The sequence below is a fragment of the Neoarius graeffei genome, chromosome 6 (genome assembly GCF_027579695.1).
Source record: "Neoarius graeffei isolate fNeoGra1 chromosome 6, fNeoGra1.pri, whole genome shotgun sequence".
NCBI lineage: Eukaryota > Metazoa > Chordata > Actinopteri > Siluriformes > Ariidae > Neoarius > Neoarius graeffei.
In genome coordinates, this window is record NC_083574.1 from 34,229,351 (window position 1) to 34,252,443 (window position 23,093).

The 23,093-nt window shown below is 39.6% G+C and overlaps 2 protein-coding genes across 2 annotated transcripts in view; both read right to left on the reverse strand.

The window, feature by feature from the left end:
* LOC132887414 (cilia- and flagella-associated protein 45-like) overlaps positions 1-3,748 on the reverse strand; it is a 31,315-nt gene extending 27,567 nt beyond the window's left edge. The window contains exon 1 of the mRNA XM_060922888.1: positions 3,687-3,748. Within this exon, the coding sequence (XP_060778871.1) occupies positions 3,687-3,689 (3 nt within the window). The 5' untranslated portion in view covers positions 3,690-3,748. The remainder of the gene's footprint in view (positions 1-3,686) is intronic.
* A 9,140-nt stretch (positions 3,749-12,888) lies between these two features.
* Positions 12,889-23,093, reverse strand: part of trpc6b (transient receptor potential cation channel, subfamily C, member 6b) — a 42,099-nt gene continuing 31,894 nt past the window's right edge. The window contains exons 9-12 of the mRNA XM_060924335.1: positions 19,389-19,592; positions 16,605-16,661; positions 13,152-13,227; positions 12,889-13,022 (exon numbers count right to left, since the gene is read on the reverse strand). Of these exons, the coding sequence (XP_060780318.1) occupies positions 12,889-13,022; positions 13,152-13,227; positions 16,605-16,661; positions 19,389-19,592 (471 nt within the window). The remainder of the gene's footprint in view (positions 13,023-13,151; positions 13,228-16,604; positions 16,662-19,388; positions 19,593-23,093) is intronic.

A 23,093-nucleotide genomic window follows, 5' to 3' on the forward strand; every position in this document is an offset into this window, starting at 1 on the left:
ACCAGTGTCATTAGTCCAGCTCGGAGACTCATTTTGATTAAAATGAGGTTGTAGCTCGTTGTTTACCTTGGTACAATAGGAAAGAGGCGTCTATTGTGTTTTAACAACGTTTCGCTTAAGAGTCATTGATCCAGGAAGATTGAATCTGTGAATATACTTCCAACTTTACTACAGTTCAAGCCAAGAATGAAATAGAAGTTGATTAAATCATGTAAATGAGCCAAATTACCCAGTTCATTCTCCATACTACCCAATTTATTCTCCATACACCTCATTCAAACCATAGATTCAAACATGAGTTTAAAGTTATCACGTTATAACATGAAACGTTTCACATAATTACGTGAAAAATATAGTGTTATGACACTAAACCTTTCACATTATTACGTGATAATGAATTTTTTTCTTCTTTTTTTCTGGTGTGGCAGTAATACGCTTCCGTAGGTAGGAGGTTGTGGTCCATTAGAACCAAAACCTCTCGCCATAAGGCCAGCTTTTTAATCCAGTTTATTAAGGCCAGCTTTCCCCCCACTGCAGCTGGCCTCATCAATAAGATCAGAGACCTCACTGACTCTAAACTCACTCTCTCAACCTGTGACATTAATGCACTTCCTCTCTGAACTGCCATTTTGCACATTTAATGATCATGTCATGCATCTTCATTCTGTGAATTTTTACTGCACGTTCCGGCTCACATTGCACAGCTTTGTTATTTATTAATTTATTTAACCCACTGCACATACAGTGTCTTGCAAAAGTATTCATCCCCTTTTGTGTTGGTCCTGTTTTGTCGCATTACAAGTTGGAATTAAAATGGATTTTTGGAGAGTTCGCACCATTTGATTTACACAACATGCCTACAACTTCAAAGCTGAAATTGTTGTATTCCTGTGATACATACAATAATTAAGATGAAGGAACAGAAATCTGGAGTGTGCACAGGAATTCACCCCCCCAAAAGTCAATACTTTGTAGAGCCACCTTTTGGTGCAATTATAGCTGCAAGTCTCTTGGGGTATGTCTCTATTAACTTAGCACATCTAGCCACTGGGATTTTTGCCCATTCCTCAAGGCAAAACTGCTCCAACTCCTTCAAATTAGATGGGTTGCGTTGGTGTACAGCAATCTTCAAGTTATGCCACAGATTTTCAACTGGATTGAGGTCTGGGCTTTGATTAGGCCATTCCAAGACATTTCAATGTTTCCCTTTAAACCACTCCAGTGTAACTTTAGCAGTATGTTTTGGGTCATTGTCCTGCTGGAATGTGAAACTTCATCCCAGTCTCAAACCTCTGATTGACTCAAACAGGTTTTACTCCAGAATTGCCCTGTATTTAGTGCCATCCATCTTTCCTTCAGTCCTGACCAGCTTTCCTGTCCTTGCAGATGAAAAACATCCCCACAGCATGATGCTGCCACCACCATGCTTCACTCTAGGGATGGTGTTCTCAGGGTGTTGGATTTACGCCACACATGGCATTTCCCATGATGGCCAAAAAGATCAGTTTTAGTCTCATTTGACCAGAGAATCTTCTTCCATGTGTTTGGGGAGTCTACCACATGCTTTTGGGCAAACTCCAAACAAGTTTTCTTAAGCAATGGCTTTTTTCTGGCCACTCTTCCATAAGCCTGTGGAGAGTACAGCTTAAAGCGCTCATATGGATAGATATTCCCATCTCCACTGTGGATCTTTACAGCTCCTTCAGTGTTATCTTTGGTGTCTTTGTTGCATCTCTGATTAATGGCCTCCTTGCCCGGTCTGTGAGTTTTCGTGGGGGGCCTTCTCTTGTCAAGATTGTAGTGGTGCCATATTCTTACCATTTTGCTATAATGGATTTAATGGGGGTGGCACAGTGGTGTAGTGGTTAGCACTGTCGCCGCACAGCAAGAAGGTTCTGGGTTCGAGCCCAGTGCCCAGCAAGGGCCTTTCTGTGTGGAGTTTGCATGTTCTCCCTGTGTCTGTGTGGGCTTCCTTCAGGTGCTCTGGTTTCCCCCAAAGTCATGCAGGTTAGGTTAACTGGTGGCTCTAAATTGACAGAGTGTGAATGGTTGTTTGTCTCTATGTGTCAGCCCTATGATAACCCGGTGACTTGTCCAGGGTGTACCTGCCTCTTGCCCATAGTCAGCTGGGATAGGCTTCAGCTTGCCTGTGACCCTGTAGAACAGGATAAGAGCCATTCCACTGAATCGGTGCTATTTCCATCCCTAGAAAATTATATGTATAAATGTACTTTAAAATACAGTTCCTTATTATGCAGAATGTCCTGCACATTGATCTAGTTTCAAATTTAAGATATATAATTGTAAGGATTAATAAAAACTACCTAAAACACTGAAAAATAGCATGTGTTACCTGTCCCCGCACTCTAACTTTATATTTAACTATGAAATATTATGATTAAAATCCTTCAGAAACAGTATTTCTTTTGCACTGTTGTGTGACTCCATATCCTATCCATGGTTTAAATATATTTTTTCATAAGAAATCCACAATATCTTAGTTAAAATACACATTTTAGTCGTGTCCCTGGGTTTTCACTCAGTCCTATTACCCAAACATATTACCCCATCTGACAAATTTGGAACATTCCATAAATCACATGCTCAACAGGAAGTTACATCAGTTGTGTCTTCTGAAGGCCATGGGAAGACCAAAAGTTAGTTCTCTCATTTACTTTTCTGTATATTTGATGATTTTTTTAACTTTGACTGATAAGGTCAATGTCAACATACTGTCCTGTTACTTAAATTATTTCTTAGATGATATTTGTTTATTTTAAAAAATACAGATTTTTGGTAGAATGTGCCAAGTGTGGTAATGCTATTAGTGATGACGCCATGTGGCTTAATTCCATGTATTAGCTAATCCTAGGCTAAAAACTCAGTCCTGTTACTTTCAGAGTTTTGGTAACAGGACTGAAAAAAATGCAGCCATCTTTGACTTTCAAACCTTGTAACGTAGTCTGAGGTTGACCAATACACATTTTGAATAGTTAAATATGTGTGTTATTATAATCAGTGTTGAAAATATATAACAAATTAAGTTTAATTTGGGAGTGGTACAACAAGCAAATGGCACCCATTCGGTGGAACGTTCCATAAGCGGCTACAGATAATGGATGGATTTAATGGATTTCCGTGGGATATTCAAAGTTTGGGATATTTTTATAACCAAATCCTTCTCCACAACTTTGTCTCTGACCTGTTTGGCGTGTTCCTTGGTTTTCATGTTGCTTGTTCAGTAGCGTAGCAGAGTCAGGGTCCTTCCAGAACAGGTTGATTTATACAGACATCATGTGACAGATCATGTGACTCTTTAATTGCACACAGGTGGATCTTAATCAACTATTCAAAATTATGTGACTTAAGTGAATTGGTTGTACCAACTCTTATTTAGGGGTTTTATATGAAAGGGGGTGAATACCTATGCACACTCCAGATTTCTGTTTTTGTTTCAGATTTGGTAATAAACTCAGATCTGGTTCTAAAGATATTTATTTGTAACGATTTATATATGTCAATTAATTAAACCCTCTAGTATACGCGTTGCATTAAATACTCTCACTATAATCCCAAAATTGTTGGGTATATATAGCTATTATTTATATAATATTTAATGATGTGTACATATATATTTTTATTTAAAATCTATTTGTTAAAAAAGCATAAAAGTAATGCCAACGCACCATAATTCTCTGCAGATTTCATACAAAACACCAGCGATTCAATGGTTAAGAGGCAGCAGCTAGGGCTAGCAATGCTAAAGCGGTTTGTTGTGTTTTATAGAAACTGTTACCATGGATGCAGAGAGTTAGAATCAGCTGAATCAGAATCAAGTGAATCTGAATCAAAAATACTTTTTAAGAGCCCGTTGAGTACATGTGAGCCAAGGATGCTGAGCATGCGCATGAATATATGCCAAGTAAATGAAATATTAATAAAGAGCACCATGGAGTATAATTTTATTCTGCCATTCATTGGCACTATAAGGTAGTTTTACAGAATAATCTGTGTGTGTTTGTGCAGGATTCACCATCAACATAAAATACACATCCTGTATCTGCACACGAATAACAACAATTCCGGCTCTTTCAGTGAATCATCACATTCGACTCACTTCACCATTAAGAGTCGACTCTGACTCGGCTCCCAAACAGTTGAAGATGTTTTTCTCCCAAAACTGTCCATTCGTTGGTCTTTACATATCTATCTTTTACATTCTTCGACTCCCAGCTTGGCATGCACACTAGTAATGAGAATTACGGCTATTTTCAGTGAGTCAAGGCAATCGACTCAGTCACAAATAAGAATAGACTCTTTCAGCTCCCAAACGATTCCTTTCAGTTTTCTCCTCAATGCTGGCCAAATCTTACTCCACGTTTCTTATTAACCCCGCCGACAGTAGTCGGAGGGGTTATTATTTTCACCTGCGTCAGTCTGTGTGTGTGTGTGTGTATCTGTCTGTCTGTCTGTGTGTCTGCAAGATATCTCAAGAACCAATGGATCGATTTGGACCAAATTTTGTACATGTGTTGCCAATCACCCAGGAAGGAAACCATTAAATTTTGGAGGTCAAAGGTCAAGGTCATGGCAGAACTTCGAAATTTTCGCCCAATGTATTTTAATAGGGAAAAGGCGGGGTTTGCACTCGTTAGAGTGTCCCTGTCTAGTTCTCATCTCATCTCATTATCTCTAGCCGCTTTATCCTTCTACAGGGTCGCAGGCAAGCTGGAGCCTATCCCAGCTGACTACGGGCGAAAGGCGGGGTACACCCTGGACAAGTCGCCAGGTCATCACAGGGCTGACACATAGACACAGACAACCATTCACACTCACACCTACGGTCAATTTAGAGTCACCAGTTAACCTAACCTGCATGTCTTTGGACTGTGGGGGAAACCGGAGCACCCGGAGGAAACCCACGCGGACACGGGGAGAACATGCAAACTCCGCACAGAAAGGCCCTCGCCGGCCCCGGGGCTCGAACCCAGGACCTTCTTGCTGTGAGGCGACAGCGCTAACCACTACACCACCGTGCCGCCCCTGTCTAGTTCTATATTCTGATTAAGAATATATTATATTTTGCATAGTCTTTGCTCTAAACAAAATCTAGAAAAATTTTACTCCAGGCCAACTCCATAGTAAGAAAAAAAACCTGAAAGCCCGTGGAACGCTGCCTCTTGTTAATTAAACCTTATTTTGTTGGAAATCATCCCGTGTAGATACGACGGCATGTGAAATTGCCAGCTAGATAGAGTTTAATGTAACGAATGGGCTATAAATAGGGTGTTTTGAGGTTAGTCTGTTGCAAAACATTAAACTTTCGCTTAGACTGGATACTCTTCAAACAATTCCCTTGCTCAAGTGAAAAATGATAGGCCTGTATGAAAAGCGCAATTAATGAAAGAAGCCTAATAAGCCCTAAATGAATAAAACAACCTCTGTTTTATTGTTGTTGCTTACACGTTAAGATTTTGAAATCTTCTCGGTCCAGTTCTATATCCAGGGAACGTTGTAATCCTTTTGGTTTATCCGTAATAAACGTGTCAGCCCCCAGGTCAGATAGGCTAATGTTACGTGGTTGGGAGGGTGTCAATTTTTTTTGTAACATTCTAAATCGAGTACGGAAAGGACGTTTATGAAAAACAAGACAAAAAAATACACTGAAAAACTCACTGTACACATCACTAGTGGCACACACGGACTGGCCATCGGGAGTAGCGGGAGTTTTCCCGGTGGGCCGGCGGAGAAAAAAAAAAAAAACAGTTGCGCGCTGGCCTTTAATATGATAAGCAATGTTAACAGTTTCTTTAAGAAACTGTTAACATTGCTTATTACAGTTGCGCGCTGGCCTTTAATATGATAAGCAATGTTAACAGTTTCTTAAAGAAACTGTTAACATTGCTTATCATATTAAAGGCCAGCGCGCAACTGTTTTTTTTTTTTTCTCCGCCGGCCCACACTGAACCACCGGCCCACCACTCCCGCTACTCCCAATGGCCAGTCCGTGTGTGAAGTGGTGATGCTTCTATGTTCAGATTTTGGGAAAGCCATAACTCCGTTCTCATTGAGGCCCAGTTCCATCCCGTAAACAATCATTTTGGTTTATCAACTACCTGCGCTCAAACATGTCACAGGAGAGGCTCAATGGGCTGGCTATGCTCTCTATAGAGCGCGAACTTGCAAAGAAGCTGGACTTCAGTGACCTTATTGACGACTTTGCCACAGCAAAAGTCCGGCGCATTGCATTTCGCACCTGAATAGTTGCAGACTAAGGAAATGTTCAAACTGTAAATATGTTGAAATGTTGAAATAAAATGGTTGACTGTTATAATGGGCTTGGAATACCTGTTATTTAAGGGTTGGAGTGAATGGAGACTGTGAAAAGAGGGGTTGGGTGTGGGTGGTTGCTGTGTGGCGATGTGCGTGCGCGCGTATGTGTGTGTGTGTGGGGGGGGGGGCACTCAGATTATTTGGGGGGGGGGGCCCACTCAGATTATTTTGTCCCGGGCCCAGCCAAAGCTGTCAACGGCCCTGTATACAGTGGTGATTGAAAGTTTGTGAACCCTTTAGAATTTTCTATATTTCTGCATAAATATGACCTAAAACATCATCAGGGCGGCACGGTGGTGTAGTGGTTAGCGCTATCGCCTCGCAGCAAGAAGGTCCGGGTTCGATCCCCGTAGCCGGCGAGGGCCTTCCTGTGCTGAGTTTGCATGCTCTCCCCATGTCCGAATGGGTTTCCTCCGGGTGCTCCGGTTTCCCCCACAGTCCAAAGACATGCAGGTTAGGTTAACTGGTGACTCTAAATTGACCGTGAATGTGAGTGTGAATGGTTGTCTATGTGTCAGCCCTGTGATGACCTGGCGACTTGTCCAGGGTGTACCCTGCCTTTCGCCCGTAGTCAGCTGGGATAGGCTCCAGCTTGCCTGCAACCCTGTAGAACAGGATAAAGCGGCTACAGATAATGAGATGAGATGAGAACATCATCAGATTTTCACACAAGTACTAAAAGTACATAAAGCGAATTGAGATTCAGTTCATGGATAGATGTCCTGACATTTTCCTTTAGAATTGGCTGGTATAATTCAGAATTCATTGTTCCATCAATGATGGCAAGCCGTCCTGGCCCAGATGCAGCAAAACAGGCCCAAACTATGATACTACCACCACCATGTTTCACAGATGGGATAAGGTTCTTATGCTGGAATGCAGTGTTTTCCTTTCTCCAAACATAATGCTTCTCATTTACTGTAAACCAAAATTTCTATTTTGGTCTCATCCATGCACAAAACATTTTTCCAATATCCTTCCGGCTTGTCCACGTGATCTTTAGCCAACTGCAGACAAGCAGCAATGTTCTTTTTGGAGAGCAGTGGCTTTCTCCTTGCAACCCTGCCATGCACACCATTGTTGTTCAGTGTTCTCCTGATGGTGGACTCATGAATATTAACATTAGCCAATGTGAGAGAGGCCTTCAGTTGCTTAGAAGTTACCCTGGGGTCTTTTGTGACCTCACAGACTATTACATGCCTTGCTCTTGGAGTGATCTTTGTTGGTTGACCACTCCTGGGGAGGGTAACAATGGTCTTGAATTTCCTCCATTTGTACACAATCTGTCTGACTGTGGATTGGTGGAGTCCAAACTCTTTAGAGATGCTTTTGTAACCTTTTCCAGCCTGATGAGCATCAACAATGCTTTTTCTGAGGTCCTCAGAAATCTCCTTTGTTCGTGCCATGATACACTTCCACAAACATGTGTTGTGAAGATCAGACTTTGATAGATCCCTGTTCTTTAAATAAAACAAGGTGCTCACTCACACCTGATTGTCATCCCATTGATTGAAACCACCTGACTCTAATTTCACCTTCAAATTAACTGCTAATCCTAGAGGTTCACATACTTTTGCCACTCACAGATATGTAATATTGGATCATTTTCCTCAATAAATGAATGACCAAGTATAATATTTTTGTCTCATTTGTTTAACTGGGTTCTCTTTATCTACTTTTAGGACTTGTGTGAAAATCTGATGATGTTTTAGGTCATATTTATGCAGAAATATAGAAAATTTTAAAGGGTTCACAAACTTTCAAGCACCACTGTAGATATTTACCTCTTCAGCACTTGCATATACCATAACAAGCTACAGTGAATCTTATTAACATCTGAATTGTGGGGCACAGAATAATGACATACCCTCAGTTCCAGCAAGAACAATGATATGTTTTATGGGGTGTGTTTAAATCTGATCTGTATGGTGTTTTGATTTCACTGCTGTGTATGAGTGTCTGGATGAGATTAATGGTTTTGGAGAACTGAGAATCGCCACATTGTCCCTGTTAAACGGTATAAATTAGTAATTATGCTTTTATGTGACCAAATAAAATTATTAACAATTAGATCATTCATGCATTCATTCATTTTCTACGTTACTTATCCACTGCGGGTCCCAGGGGAGCTGGAGCCAATCACAGTTGCCAGTGGGGTGAGAGGCAGTGTACACCCTGGACAGGTCACCAGTCTATCATAGCGCTAACACAGAGAGACAGGCAGCCATTCACACTCACTCTTTAGATGGTGGGAGGAAACCAGACCCCCTATAGGAAACCTACACAAGAATGGGGAGAATATGGAAGCTCCATACAAGGGCCTTGGTCAACCTGCTTGCTTTGAGGTGATTGTGCTAACTACTGCACCACCGTGCCACCCCACAATTAGATCATTATTAATTATTATCTAGTTTAGTGGTTCAAAAAGCATGAGATATTTAACTGCAAAAGATAATAAAACACATTCACACCTACGGTCAATTTAGAGTCACCAGTTAAGTGAGTGTGAATGGTTGTCTGTGTCTATGTGTCAGCCCTGTGATGACCTGGCAACTTGTCCAGGTTGTACCCCGCCTTTCACCCATAGTCAGCTGGAATAGGCTCCAGCTTGCCTGCAACCCTGTAGAACAGGATAAAGCAGCTAGAGATAATGAGATGAGAAGATAATAAAACACTCACAAGCTGACATGATCTAAGCATTTGAGGTTCTGACTGCAAAGTTGAATTCTGGGCAAAATGTTCTATTTCTATTGCTGTTGGAGTTTCGAGATGTTTCACTGCTGCACACACCATGTATCCTACGTGTCATTGCTTTAAGACAAAATGCATCCTGCATTTTACGATTTTGGAGGTTGCTGAAGCAAGTGAGCAACAATATCATGTGGCCACCATGGGGCGTTTGACCTACTGTTAACCAAAGCAAGTCGACATGGGCAAACATGGCAGACTCCGCTCTCCTGCCAGCTAAAAGCCGGCGGAAAAGAAAAGGAAAGCCTGCCTAGTGAGTGCAACTGCAAGACAGAGCAAGGTTTGATGATGTCATTTTTCTGCACAGATAACTAAATAATTCTCGCACTTAGCTATCTTAGCCTTAGAATGCATGGGCTCGACTCTACAGTCGTGAATATGGGGTTATACACCGAATGTTTTGCTTTTATAGAGAAAGAAACGATAGCACAAAAGCAGTAACAGAGAAAATATATATTTGTATTTTGTTTCACAGATCGATTCACAGGGGCGGCACGGTGGTGTAGTGGTTAGCACTGTCGCCTCACAGCAAGAAGGTCCTGGGTTCGAGCCCCGGGGCCGGCGAGGGCCTTTCTGTGTGGAGCGTGTCCGCGTGGGTTTCCTCCAGGTGCTCCGGTTTCCCCCACAGCCCAAAGACATGCAGGTTAGGTTAACTGGTGACTCTAAAATTGACCGTAGGTGTGAATGTGAGTGTGAATGGTTGTCTGTGTCTATGTGTCAGCCCTGTGATGACCTGGCGACTTGTCCAGGGTGTACCCCGCCTTTCGCCCGTAGTCAGCTGGGATAGGCTCCAGCTTGCCTGCGACCCTGTAGCAGCTAGAGATAATGAGATGAGATGAGATCGATTCACGAATGTCAACCACAAATTATATCCCTGCAACTCAAAACTCTCCAAGGTTGATGCAGAGTCACGATTTTTTCCACGCATCACCATCTTGGTGTGACGCAGTTCCATAATTATGCTAATTAGTCAAAGCTCCTCGCATTCGGCTATTTCTGTAGGGCCATACTGTTTACCTCAAGAGGGAAGAGAACGGTCCCAAAATGAAGAAAAATGACCCTCAGGGCATCAAAATGATCACATCTTGTCCACATGATATTGTTCTTGCGAGACATAGGAAAATGCCATGCACATTGAAAAAAATGTGAAAATTTCAGATGACTTTGCAGTCAGCACCATTAAGTACTGTACCCAGGGATGAAAGTTTTCCGCTTTTCGGCGGATTTCCGCTTTTTCTGAGCAAAAATCGATATTATGCCAAATCCGTTGAGATTTTTTTTTCATTGAGGGGGGTTGGGGTATGTTCCTTCGTGATACTCAAGCGTACGACGATGTTACATGTTTACATTTTCGCCATCTTTAGTCTCGCTAAGTCTCGCGGTAGAATACATGTTATCTACAATGTAATTGGCCAAAACATCGCTGGCGAGAGCATGATAGCCAATCATAACAGTTCTTACAAGAGTGTGGGAGAGAACAAAAGCCAATCATAACAGTTCTTACAAAAGTACCCGCATCGAAACTTGCACATGTTCATCGTCGCTGCGCTTCAAAAATACGTTTCTCTTTCGTATCGGCTTTTTTACTCAAAATGCCGAATACAATTGACAAGCGAGACGAAGCGAAGGTATGTGAAATCTCATCTCATCTCATTATCTGTAGCCGCTTTATCCTGTTCTACAGGGTCGCAGGCAAGCTGGAGCCTATCCCAGCTGACTACGGGCGAAAGGCGGGGTACACCCTGGACAAGTCGCCAGGTCATCACAGGGCTGACACATAGACACAAACAACCATTCACACTCACATTCACACCTACGGTCAATTTAGAGTCACCAGTTAACCTAACCTGCATGTCTTTGGACTGTGGGGGAAACCGGAGCACCCGGAGGAAACCCACGCGGACACGGGGAGAACATGCAAACTCCGCACAGAAAGGCCCTCGCTGGCCACGGGGCTCAAACCCAGACCTTCTTGCTGTGAGGCGACAGCGCTAACCACTACACCACCGTGCCGCCCCGTACGTGAAATCGATGCTGGTATAAAAAACAGAGAGAGGACTGACAAGCTTTTGTCTTTGGCCAAAAGGCTGAAGAAGAAGTCGAAATGATTAAATGAAAATGAGAAGTGACTGTGAACTATAAATAATTGTATAAAGTGTACATAGACATTATCCCATAAACTTAGCATTCGTTTGATTTAATACATTGAACATGTATATGATGGTCAGTAAATCTGAATTAATGCTGACAGTTTTGAAAACTTAAATATTTCAAAAGACTTTGAAATCATATGCAACTAATGAGGACATAGGGTAACTGACCTTTTCTCCCTAAGAAATTTTATTTAATATATGAACATTTTGATAATTAATAAAACTTACGTTTAATGTGAATTTAGTTTGTCATTTTTGTTGATCATAAATTATAACCATACCCTTGAATGTAGAATGTGATTTTATTTTGAATTCAAACAATACTCCTATTGATTTGAAACATATTTTCATGTAAATATATAAAAAAGACAACAGATTTTTTATCTACTACAGCTCAGATTGCAGGAAAAGTGGTTTGTAAGACCTTATTTTTCAAAATTTTCCTGGGGGGTATCCCTCCCAGACCCCCGGCTTCGGGCGCCATCTTGTTTTCTGTTTTTTTGGTGACCACCCACTCTCATCCCTGTGTACCATAGTTATGTTTCATCTGCATAAAGAAATTACTATAAATATTAATATAATATAGTATGATATTATTAATATTGTTCCAGCTTGTGGAAAAACATATTGGTCATAAAAAAAAGAGGACCATCCATGGGTCTGTGTGGGACAGTAAAGGATGCTGGGTAATGCTATAAAGAATTCCTGAACAATAACTCTTACAGGTGGCATGGTGGTGTAGTGGTTAGCACTGTCGTCTCATACCGAGAAGGTTCTGGGTTTGAGCCCAGCGGCCGATGGGGGCCTTTCTGTGTGGAGTTTGCATGTTCTCCCCGTGTCTGTGTGGGTTTCCTCTGGGTGCTCTGGTTCCCCCCACAGTCCAAAGACATGTGGTTAGGTTAACATGGGATGGCCTTGGGCTGAAGTGCTCTTGAGCAAGGCACCTAACCCCTAACTGCTCCCTGGGCGCTGTAGCATAGCTGCCCATTGCTCTGGGCATGTGTCTGTGTTCACTGTTTCAAGTGGGTTAAATGCAGAGGACAAATTTCACTGTGCTTGATGTGCATGTGACAAATAAAGTCTTCTTCTTAGTCTGCACACTCTTTTATGTTTTAAAATACTGGTTTCAAGTTTCATGCCACAACATGTTTTGATTTTAAGACCATCATATATTTTTGTAGAACAGTAATGATTTATTGTATAAGTCACATGCCACATGATGAGGCACTTGAATCAATTTGTTGCTTTCAGCATCATAAGTTTTAAACCTGGTGTTTTATTGTCACTGTTATTCTACGTATATTAGCTACCGTACAGCTACAGCTCTTAACATTTGTAGGCATGGCAATGTTCTGTAATGTCTTGTATCTGATAAAATTTAGAATTTCAGAATTGCATGAAATTTAATCAACAGAAATGTGATCTTGATTTTAAAAAAGTAATTTATTATAGCAATTTACAGAAATGTTTCTCTGCAACATATACTACATCTTTACTAAGTTTGATCCCTTTCAGAAACAGGATGTACCACTCGGTTACCAACTTGCAAGTGTCCATATAACAGCTGTTCTTCAAAGGTAGTTGCTGTAGCAGTCCCTTAAAACCAGCCAGCCATTTGCAGGGTTTCAGACGTCAGCACTCTGTGTGTCACTAACTAGTGATTGTGCTGCCTGCTTAGTGTTTCTGCCAGTGTCCTAATCATCTCTGCCAATTCTTCTGTCTCATTAGACTTCTCCAAGAGCTCATAGCGCAAGCTCGAGATGTCCTGCTTTATCTCCTTTAGCTCCCCTGTACAGAGACACATGGATCATCTTTCATGAAAGATCTGTATAAAGCCTTTTTTCCCCTGATAATGTAAGACAGTAAAACAATTGTGTGTATTATCAGTGTATTCAGAAATAAAATAATATACTGTACCTTCATTTACCTCATCACTCTCTTTGTCCATCTGTGCTTTTATGATATATCTTTTGATTAATCGTTTCATGATCCTCTGTCGGGGGAAATGTGCAGACAACGTCAAAGAATGAAGGTAACAAAAGTAAAAAGACTATATTTAACAAACTCTGTTTATTTTTAGTCATTTAATCCCACAGTCTTTCCTTCGCTCCTTAGCTTTCCATGAGCCTGGCCAGGATAAAGTGGGTAATGAAGATGGATGAATGCATGAACTCAATAAGAGGTGAAGAATTTTTAACTCTTAACTGCAACAAAAAGTAAAGAGAGAGAGAGAGAGAGAGAGAGAGAGAGAGAGACATAGAGAGAGATCAATATATCAAGATAGATAGATAGATAGATAGATAGATAGATAGATAGATAGATAGATAGATAGATAGATAGGAGAGATCGAGAGACAGAGAGATCGAGAGATGATAGATAGATAGATAGATAGATAGATAGATAGATAGATAGATAGATAGATAGATAGATAGATTGATTGATTGATTGATTGATTGATTGATTGATTGATTGACTGATTGACTGATTGACTGATTGATTGATTGATTTACTTATTGAGCCCAAGCTGGGAAACTGTTATGTTACAGCAGCAAGTTATCAGACATGCGAAAAGAAAACAACACACTGTACACCATAAAATAGAATTAAAATAAAATAGATAGATAGATAGATAGATAGATAGATAGATAGATAGATAGATAGATAGATAGATAGATAGATAGATAGAGAGCTATAGATAGAGAGAGAGAGATTGATCAATAGATAGATAGAGAGAGGAGAGAGAGCTTGATAGATAGATAGATAGATAGATAGATAGATAGATAGATAGATAGATAGATAGATAGATAGATAGAGACAGAGAGATCAATAGGTAGACAGAGATTAGATTAGATTAGATTAGATTAGATTAGATTAGATTAGATTAGATTAGATTAGATTAGATTAGATTAGATTAGATTAGAACTTTATTGATCCCTTTGGGTGGGTTCCCTCAGAGAAATTAAAAAGATAGACTGGTTGATGGACAGACAGACAGACAGACAGATTGATTGATTGATTGATTGATTGATTGATTGATTGATTGATTGATTGATTGATTGATTTTATTGAGCCCAAACTGGGAAACTGTTATGTTACAGCAGCAAGTTATCAGACATGCGAAAAGAAAATGACACACTGTACACCACAAAGTAGAATGAAAATAAAAATAGAAAGAGAGAGAGGGCAATAGAGGGAAAGCAATAGAGAGGGAGATTAATATATAGATAGGGAGAGAGAGAGAGATCGATAGATACCGTAGATAGAAAGAAAGAGAGAGAGAGAGGAGAGAGAGCTTGATAGATAGATAGATAGATAGATAGATAGATAGATAGATAGATAGATAGATAGATAGATAGATAGATAGAGTGGTGCTTGAAAGTTTGTGAACCCTTTAAAATAATTTTTGCATAAATATGACCTAAAACATAATCAGATTTTCACAAAAGTCCTAAAAGTACATAAAGAGAACCCAGTTAAACAAATAAGACAAAAATATTATACTTGGTCATTGATTTATTGAGGAAAATGATCCAATATTACATATTTGTGAGTGACAAAAGTATGTGAACCTCTAGGATTACCAGTTAATTTGAAGGTGAAATTAGAGTCAGGTATTTTCAATCAATGGGATGACAATCAGGTGTGAGTGAGTACCCTGTTTTATTTAAAGAACAGGGATCTATCAAAGTCTGATCTTCACAACACATGTTTATAGAAGTGTATTATGGCATGAACAAAGGAGATTTCTGAGGACCTCAGAAAAAGCGTTGTTGATGCTCAATCAGGTTGGAAAAGGTTACAAAACCATCTCTAAAGAGTTTGGACTCCACCAATCCACAGTCAGACAGATTGTGTACAAATGGAGGAAATTCAAGACCATTGTTACCCTCCGCAGGAGTGGTCAACCAACAAAGATCACTCCAACAGGAAGGCGTGTAATAGTCGATGAAGTCACAAAAGACCCCAGAGTAACTTCTAAGCAACTGAAGGCCTCTCTCACATTGGCTAATGTTAATGTTCATGAGTCCACCATCAGGAGAACACTGAACAACAATGGTGTGCATGGCAGGGTTGCAAGGAGAAAGCCACTGCTCTCCAAAAAGAACATTGCTGCTCGTCTGCAGTTTGCTAAAGATCACATGGACAAGCCAGAAGGCTATTGGAAAAATGTTTTGTGGACGGATGAGACCAAAATAGAACTTTTTGGTTTAAATGAGAAGCGTTATGTTTGGAGAAAGGAAAACACTGCATTCCAGCATAAGAACCTTATCCCATCTGTGAAACATGGTGGTGGTAGTATCATAGTTTGGGCCTGTTTTGCTGCATCTGGGCCAGGACGGCTTGCCATCATTGATGGAACAATGAATTCTGAATTATACCAGCCAATTCTAAAGGAAAATGTCAGGACATCTGTCCATGAACTGAATCTCAAGAGACGGTGGGTCATGCAGCAAGTCAACGACCCTAAGCACACAAATCATTCTACCAAAGAATGGTTAAAGAAGAATAAAATTAATATTCTGGAATGGCCAAGTCAAAGTCCTGACCTTAATCCAATTGAAATGTTGTGGAAGGACCTGAAGCGAGCAGTTCATGTGAGGAAACCCACCAACATCCCAGAGTTGAAGCTGTTCTGTACGGAGGAATGGGCTAAAATTCCTCCAAGCCGGTGTGCAGGACTGATCAACAGTAACCGGAAACATTTAGTTGCAGTTATTGCTGCACGAGGGGGTCACACCAGATACTGAAAGCAAAGGTTCACATACTTTTGCCACTCACAGATATGTAATATTGGATCATTTTCGTCAATAAATAAATGACCAAGTATAATATTTTTGTCTCATTTGTTTAACTGGGTTCTCTTTATCTACTTTTAGGACTTGTGTGAAAATCTGATGATGTTTTAGGTCATATTTATGCAGAAATATAAAAAATTCTAAAGGGTTCACAAACTTTCAAGCACCACTGTAGAGACTGATAGATAGATAGATAGATAGATAGATAGATAGATAGATAGATAGATAGATAGATAGATAGATAGATAATGCTGACTACAAGGTGAAGATAAAATTCCGTTTTTATCAAATCTGTCTGCATTCTTTGTTTCTACTGTGAACAACAAAACTGTCTGATACATATTTTTAATAATTCAGTCTATTTCACTAACTTTCACTACTTCCACTAATATTTTCACTTTTACAGTTTTTTTGTTTTGTTTACTCAAAAAGGCTTACAGTCTAGGGCTGTATACCACTGAATAAAGTTCTCATACACATGTCTGGCAAATGATGGAATTAAGTGTTATTATTTAAGAATTTTTTTTAATTATATGATGTGAAAAATCGTGGTGTAAAGGTGTTTCCATTTTACCCGATAACGACTTGATTGAGGTGATCCTGCATAATTTGATTCTTTTTGTTCACCCAGCTGAAATAACAACAAATATCATTTGATTATTTTGACACAAATCCGTGACTCTGTTTCCTTGTTCTTGCACTGAAAACACACAGTAGCCCTATATCACTATTAACAGTGTTTTAAAATTTCTGATAAAAAAGTCCTTTTATTAACGTTCCTACAACCCCGATTCCCAAAAAGTTGGGACAAAGTACAAATTGTAAATAAAAACGGCATGCAATGATGTGGAAGTTTCAAAATTCCATATTTTATTCAGAATAGAACATAGATGACATATCAAATGTTTAAACTGAGAAAATGTATCATTTAAAGAGAAAAATTAGGTGATTTTAAATTTCATAACAACAACACATCTCAACAAAGTTGGGACAAGGCCATGTTTACCACTGTAAGACATCCCCTTTTCTCTTTACAACAGTCTGTATACGTCTGGGGACTGAGGAGACAAGTTGCTCAAGTTTAGGGATAGGAATGTTAACCCATTCTTGTCTAATGTAGGATTCTAGTTGCTCAACTGTCTTAGGTCTTTTTTGTCGTATCTTCCGTTTTATGATGCGCCAAATGTTTTCTATGGGTGAAAGATCTGGACTGCAGGCTGGCCAGTTCAGTACCCGGACCCTTCTTCTATGCAGCCATGATGCTGTAATTGATGCAGTATGTGGTTTGGCATTGTCATGTTGGAAAATGCAAGGTCTTCCCTGAAAGAGACGTCGTCTGGATGGGAGCATATGTTGCTCTAGAACCTGGATATACCTTTCAGCATTGATGGTGTCTTTCCAGATGTGTAAGCTGCCCATGCCACACGCACTAATGCAGACATACCATCAGAGATGCAGGCTTCTGAACTGAGCGCTGATAACAACTTGGGTCGTCCTTCTCCTCTTTAGTCCGAATGACATGGCGTCCCTGATTTCCATAAAGAACTTAAAATTTTGATTCGTCTGACCACAGAACAGTTTTCCACTTTGCCACAGTCCATTTTAAATGAGCCTTGGCCCACAGAAGACGTCTGCACTTCTGGATCATGTTTAGATACGGCTTCTTCTTTGAACTATAGAGTTTTAGCTGGCAACGGCGGATGGCACGGTGAATTGTGTTCACAGATAATGTTCTCTGGAAATATTCCTGAGCCCATTTTGTGATTTCCAATACAGAAGCATGCCTGTACGGTATGTGATGCAGTGCCGTCTAAGGGCCCGAAGATCACGGGCACCCAGTATGGTTTTCCGGCCTTGACCCTTACGCACAGAGATTCTTCCAGATTCTCTGAATCTTTTGATGATATTATGCACTGTAGATGATGATATGTTCAAACTCTTTGCAATTTTACACTGTCGAACTCCTTTCTGATATTGCTCCACTATTTGTTGGCACAGAATTAGGGGATTGGTGATCCTCTTCCCATCTTTACTTCTGAGAGCCGCTGCCACTCCAAGATACTCTTTTTATACCCAGTCATGTTAATGACCTATTGCCAATTGACCTAATGAGTTGCAATGTGGTCCTCCAGCTGTTCCTTTTTTGTACCTTTAACTTTTCCAGCCTCTTATTGCCCCTGTCCCAACTTTTTTGAGATGTGTTGCTGTCATGAAATTTCAAATGAGCCAATATTTGGCATGAAATTTCAAAATGTCTCACTTTTGACATTTGATATGTTGTCTATGTTCTATTGTGAATACAATATCAGTTTTTGAGATTTGTAAATTATTGCATTCCGTTTTTATTTACAATTTGTACTTTGTCCCAACTTTTTTGGAATCGGGGTTGTACATACCCGTAAATGATGGTATGCAGCCTTTCTTACATTGCTGACAGACACTGTGGCGTGCTCCTGATCTCAAAGTACAGAATATTCACTAATTGCTCATAGTTGATCTCTGATCATCAATCTCTGATGAATTTTAATATATTTTTAGGACTTCAGGAAACAGAACAGTTTTAGTACATTTGGCAAGTTGCCTTCTAACAGCACAGTGCTAATTCCTTTACTAGTTTAGAGTCAAGTGCAATTACACTTCAGAGCTCTAAATAATATGAATTATTCTATTCACATTCACTGGATATAAGCAATTGTGTGCTCTGATTGGCTACTCTACTACTAGGATATCAGCTCATATACCATGAGTAGAGAAAAATAAAATGGCTGAGCATGTTGCTGAACCAACCAAGGATGAACTAAAAACTCTATTCAAAAACAAAAATACAAAAAAGCAACAAAATATGGAATAAAAGTATTTGATAGTATATCTTTTTTATTTTTCAAGAATTATTCTTATCACATTTTTCACATTGCTACTGTCATTTCACCGGTTTGTTTACATTCTAAGTGAAAATTATTTTGTTGGACGTTTTGTATGAAGTTTTTATTGATCAAATTTGCAAAAAATAAAAATAAAAATGCTTTGTTTCTCAAAATCCAGTGAATGTGGAAAGAATAAAACAGTTATTCCACTCAATCTTGTCATACATGGCTTATAGCCGACTCAGTGCTACATGCCTCGTCGGCTATCAGCTCATGTACGACTCGATTTTGTGGAATAACTGTTAACTATGCACACACTGTCCAACTGTAAATACTTGACTAAATTGTTCAGATAAATCGTAAAATATTCATAGCCTTTTTCATTCTCTGCATAATGTTTGATTGTTGCAATGTCAATAAGAAACTAATCCTGAGTTCATGTAAGTACATCTTTAACAAAGTAAATTCTTTAATTTCCCTGGGTTTGATCTTACTTCATTGAGCTCCGTGTCCTCCTTCAAGCTGTCCTTGTGTCTGTGCAGTGGAGTTAACAGGAGCTGTTTGATTTTCTGAGTCAGGCTGAGTACAGACTTGGGGCTGGGAATTAAATTAAAAGGTACAGGCAGTGTTCCACCTTCCTCGAAGTAGGAGAACCACAGCTTAGCTCGGGCAAACTTCCACTCTACATCTGCATCATCCTGTCAGGAGGAAATGAGTCTCATAAAGGAAATCTGGCCTACAAAATGTTACCTTGGTAAGAGTGAATGTGATAGCAGGAGCTAATCATTTCAGTGCAATAACTATATTAATGGTAATAATAGAAAGGAACTGCACAGCTCAACATTAAAGGTAGTCTGACTGTCCGGGACAACCAAATGTTTGGTCCGGACAAGTTAAGTCTGCATCTGCCTGTCCAACAGGACAAATTGAATATTTGTTGAAAATCACCATTTTTATAGAAATTACTCAAGAGTTACATCAATAAAGTTCCAACAAAACTACTTCAATCCCCTCAGTGATCCAGCCGTGTTATTGTTTACAAAATTCTGGGGAAGCCGAGTACAGCACGTGTGTAAAAATAATCGTCATAATATTTTATTATACAGTACACTGTAAAAAAAAAGACATGTCTAGGGTATTTACATGAAACACCAGGGTATTTAAATAATACTTCAGTGTCTTCTAGGAAGACATGGGTGTATACGCAGGATACAAGACAACACGTGTCTACTATAAAGACACCAACACCTATCAATAGACACAAGACATGTCTTCCAGGCATTGCTAAATACCCTAGACATGTCTTCCAGGTATTTTGAAATACCCAAGACATGTCATCTAAGTGTTACATTTAGGGGTATTTAAATAAGACATGTCTAAGCCTTTTTTGTTTACAGTGTAGATTATTAGACTCTGAATTAATTGAAATTGGAGAAATTGCGATCAAATATCTCAATAAAATAAATATCTGTGGTGAATCTTCATTTCATTCGGATGTGCATTGTATTTTTATTTTGTATGGTCCACATTAATGTTTACAAATGTCATAAAATATTTTACAGGAATTTTACAACAGTGCTAAACTCACTTACAGTTTGTTTTCATTCACAATGTGGTTCTGTCCCCCTTATCGTGTCCATCTTGTTTTCTTTCAGTTTCATTTCATTAAATTAGTTTATATTTCAAGTTTTACTGGATTAATCAAGATGTAACTTTATTTCCTCCAGAAGCTTTGAATTTGGGTGAGTCTAACTCAAAACTGCAGATCGGGTCATGGGTTATAACAACACACGCACCATAATAGGGCATTGGATAGTTTTTGTTTATTGTTACAATTAAAGTTTGAGTTTTATTGAAAAATTATAGATCACTAAAACATAATGATTATCATAACTATACCTGCTTTTTGATAAACTTTATCACTTTCCTTTCACTGAACTAGTAAATACATAGGGATAAAAAGGCTATGGTCAGGACAAATGAAAAATTTTGCTGCTTGTCCGACTGGACAAGTGGGTTAAAAAGTTAATGTTGAGCCCTGAACTGTTACCTTTACTGATAAGCTAGCTAGTAGGCACATGCGCCTACAATTATTCACATTTTGTAAATTATTTAAACTTTGGACCAATTTATCTGCATATCAGAATGACGTTCTTGTACTATATAAATATTCTAACAGTTGACTTTAGAAAAGAATAATCTTCTGACAACTACTAAATGTCATGTCAAGTCAACGTTCAAATCTGTGTCCAACTACAACACCCATAACGCCACGTAGCCCACAAACATGGCCACCATGGAGTCCAACTCCCAACTCACACACTCACCATCACATTCACACTCTCCTGATTTCACTACCACAGTATATAGATCCCATCATAGCAGACGTCATCAAAAATTGTGCGCGCACTTAGGCAACGGAATTGTTGTTGTTCCCCAGCCATTCTGACCGACACAGACAAGGTAGCAAGCATTTAAAATCTAATAAAAAATGTTTCCAGCATCAGAATGTCTGGTGGTTGTGTATACGGTTGTCAGAATTAATATTCCACTGGTGCACTCAAGTTTTACAGGATCCTGACAGGATTATGACCGTTTCAGAGCAACCAGCGGTGTCTGTGGCTGCAAGCAATTAAACATGTTGACTGGAATGAGGACACAATCAAAAATGCTCACGTCTGCAGCACCCACTTTATATCAGGTAAGATTATCTGTCTATCTAAGTTACAGGGGCATGGCATATGATTTTTGATATGGTAAGGAGAGTAATAGCCTAAGTTAAATTTGAAAGGACAGTAACACAGAAGCATAATTCATGTTAGCATAACAGCTACAGTTGTGGTCAGGAGTTTACATACAGTGACATGAATGTCATCTTGGATATGAATGTCATGGTAATATTTGGGGTTTCAGTCATTTCTTTGAACTGTTCTTTTTCTGTGGCAGAATGATTGTACAGCATACATCTTTAATTAAAAAAACACTAGGAGTGGGTGCACAAGTTTTAATTTTCTTTGGGTTTTCTGAAATCAACAGAGGGTCAGAATTATACATATAGGGTCAATAATTTACATACACTCACTTAGATTATTAATTCAGAGGTGCTGAAACTTCCAAAATGTCTCTTATCTTGCCAAGGCCAAGGTCTCTTAACTTCCTGTTAGTGATCATGATTGACTACAGCTGGTAGCTTCTCTGTGCCTTCATAAAAAGGGTTTGTTTACAGCACTCATTGGATTGACCAACATACAGTAAAATGGGAAAGTCCAAGGAGCTCAGTGCAGATCTGAGAAAGAGGATTGCAGGCATACACAACTCTGGAATGTCTTTTGGAGCCATTTCTAAACAACTGCAAATTCCATGATCAGTTCAAACAATTGTATCCAAGTTATTGTGAGGTGCAGTCACTTTGCCAAGCTACAGTACTTTGCTTCAAGAAAACCCAAACTGTCACCCTCAGCTGAAAGGAAACTGGTTTGGATGGTCAGGAACAACCTGGGAACCACCTTGGCACAGCCCTGCCATGAACTGGAAGCTGATGGATCACTGTCTACAGTTCAGATCACCATGGACTAAGAGGCTGATATCCAAGAAATAACCCCTGCTCCAAAACTGACACCTTCAAGCTTAACTAAAGTTTGCAACTGACCACATGGACAAAGAAAAAGCCTTCTGGAGGAAAGCTGTATGGTCAGATGAGACAAAGATTGAGTTTGGCCACAATGACCACCATGTACAGAGGGACACTGTACCAGCTGGTGGTGTTGGTAGGATCATCATGCTCTGGAGCTGTTTTGCTGCCAGTGGAACTGGTTCATTGCACAAAATGGATGGAATAATGAAGAAGGAGGACTACCTCAGATTTCTTCGGCATAAACCATCAGAAACTTGAACACGACTTGGGAGTTACAACAGGACAATGAACCCAAACACACATCAGAGCTGGTTGTGGAGGATAAAACAGGCTAACATTAAGCTTAAAACAAGTCCTGATTTCAACCCTGTTGAAAATATATGGACCGTCCTTATAAGCTGAGTCCATGCCAAGAAAAAAAAAATTTAATTGAACTCTACCAATTCTACCATGAAGAGTCGTGAAATATCCAACCAGAATCTGCCAGAAGACTGTTCATGGTAAACAAAAATGTTTGGTCAAGGTGAATCTTGAAAAGAGACATTTTACCCAAATATTAGGTATG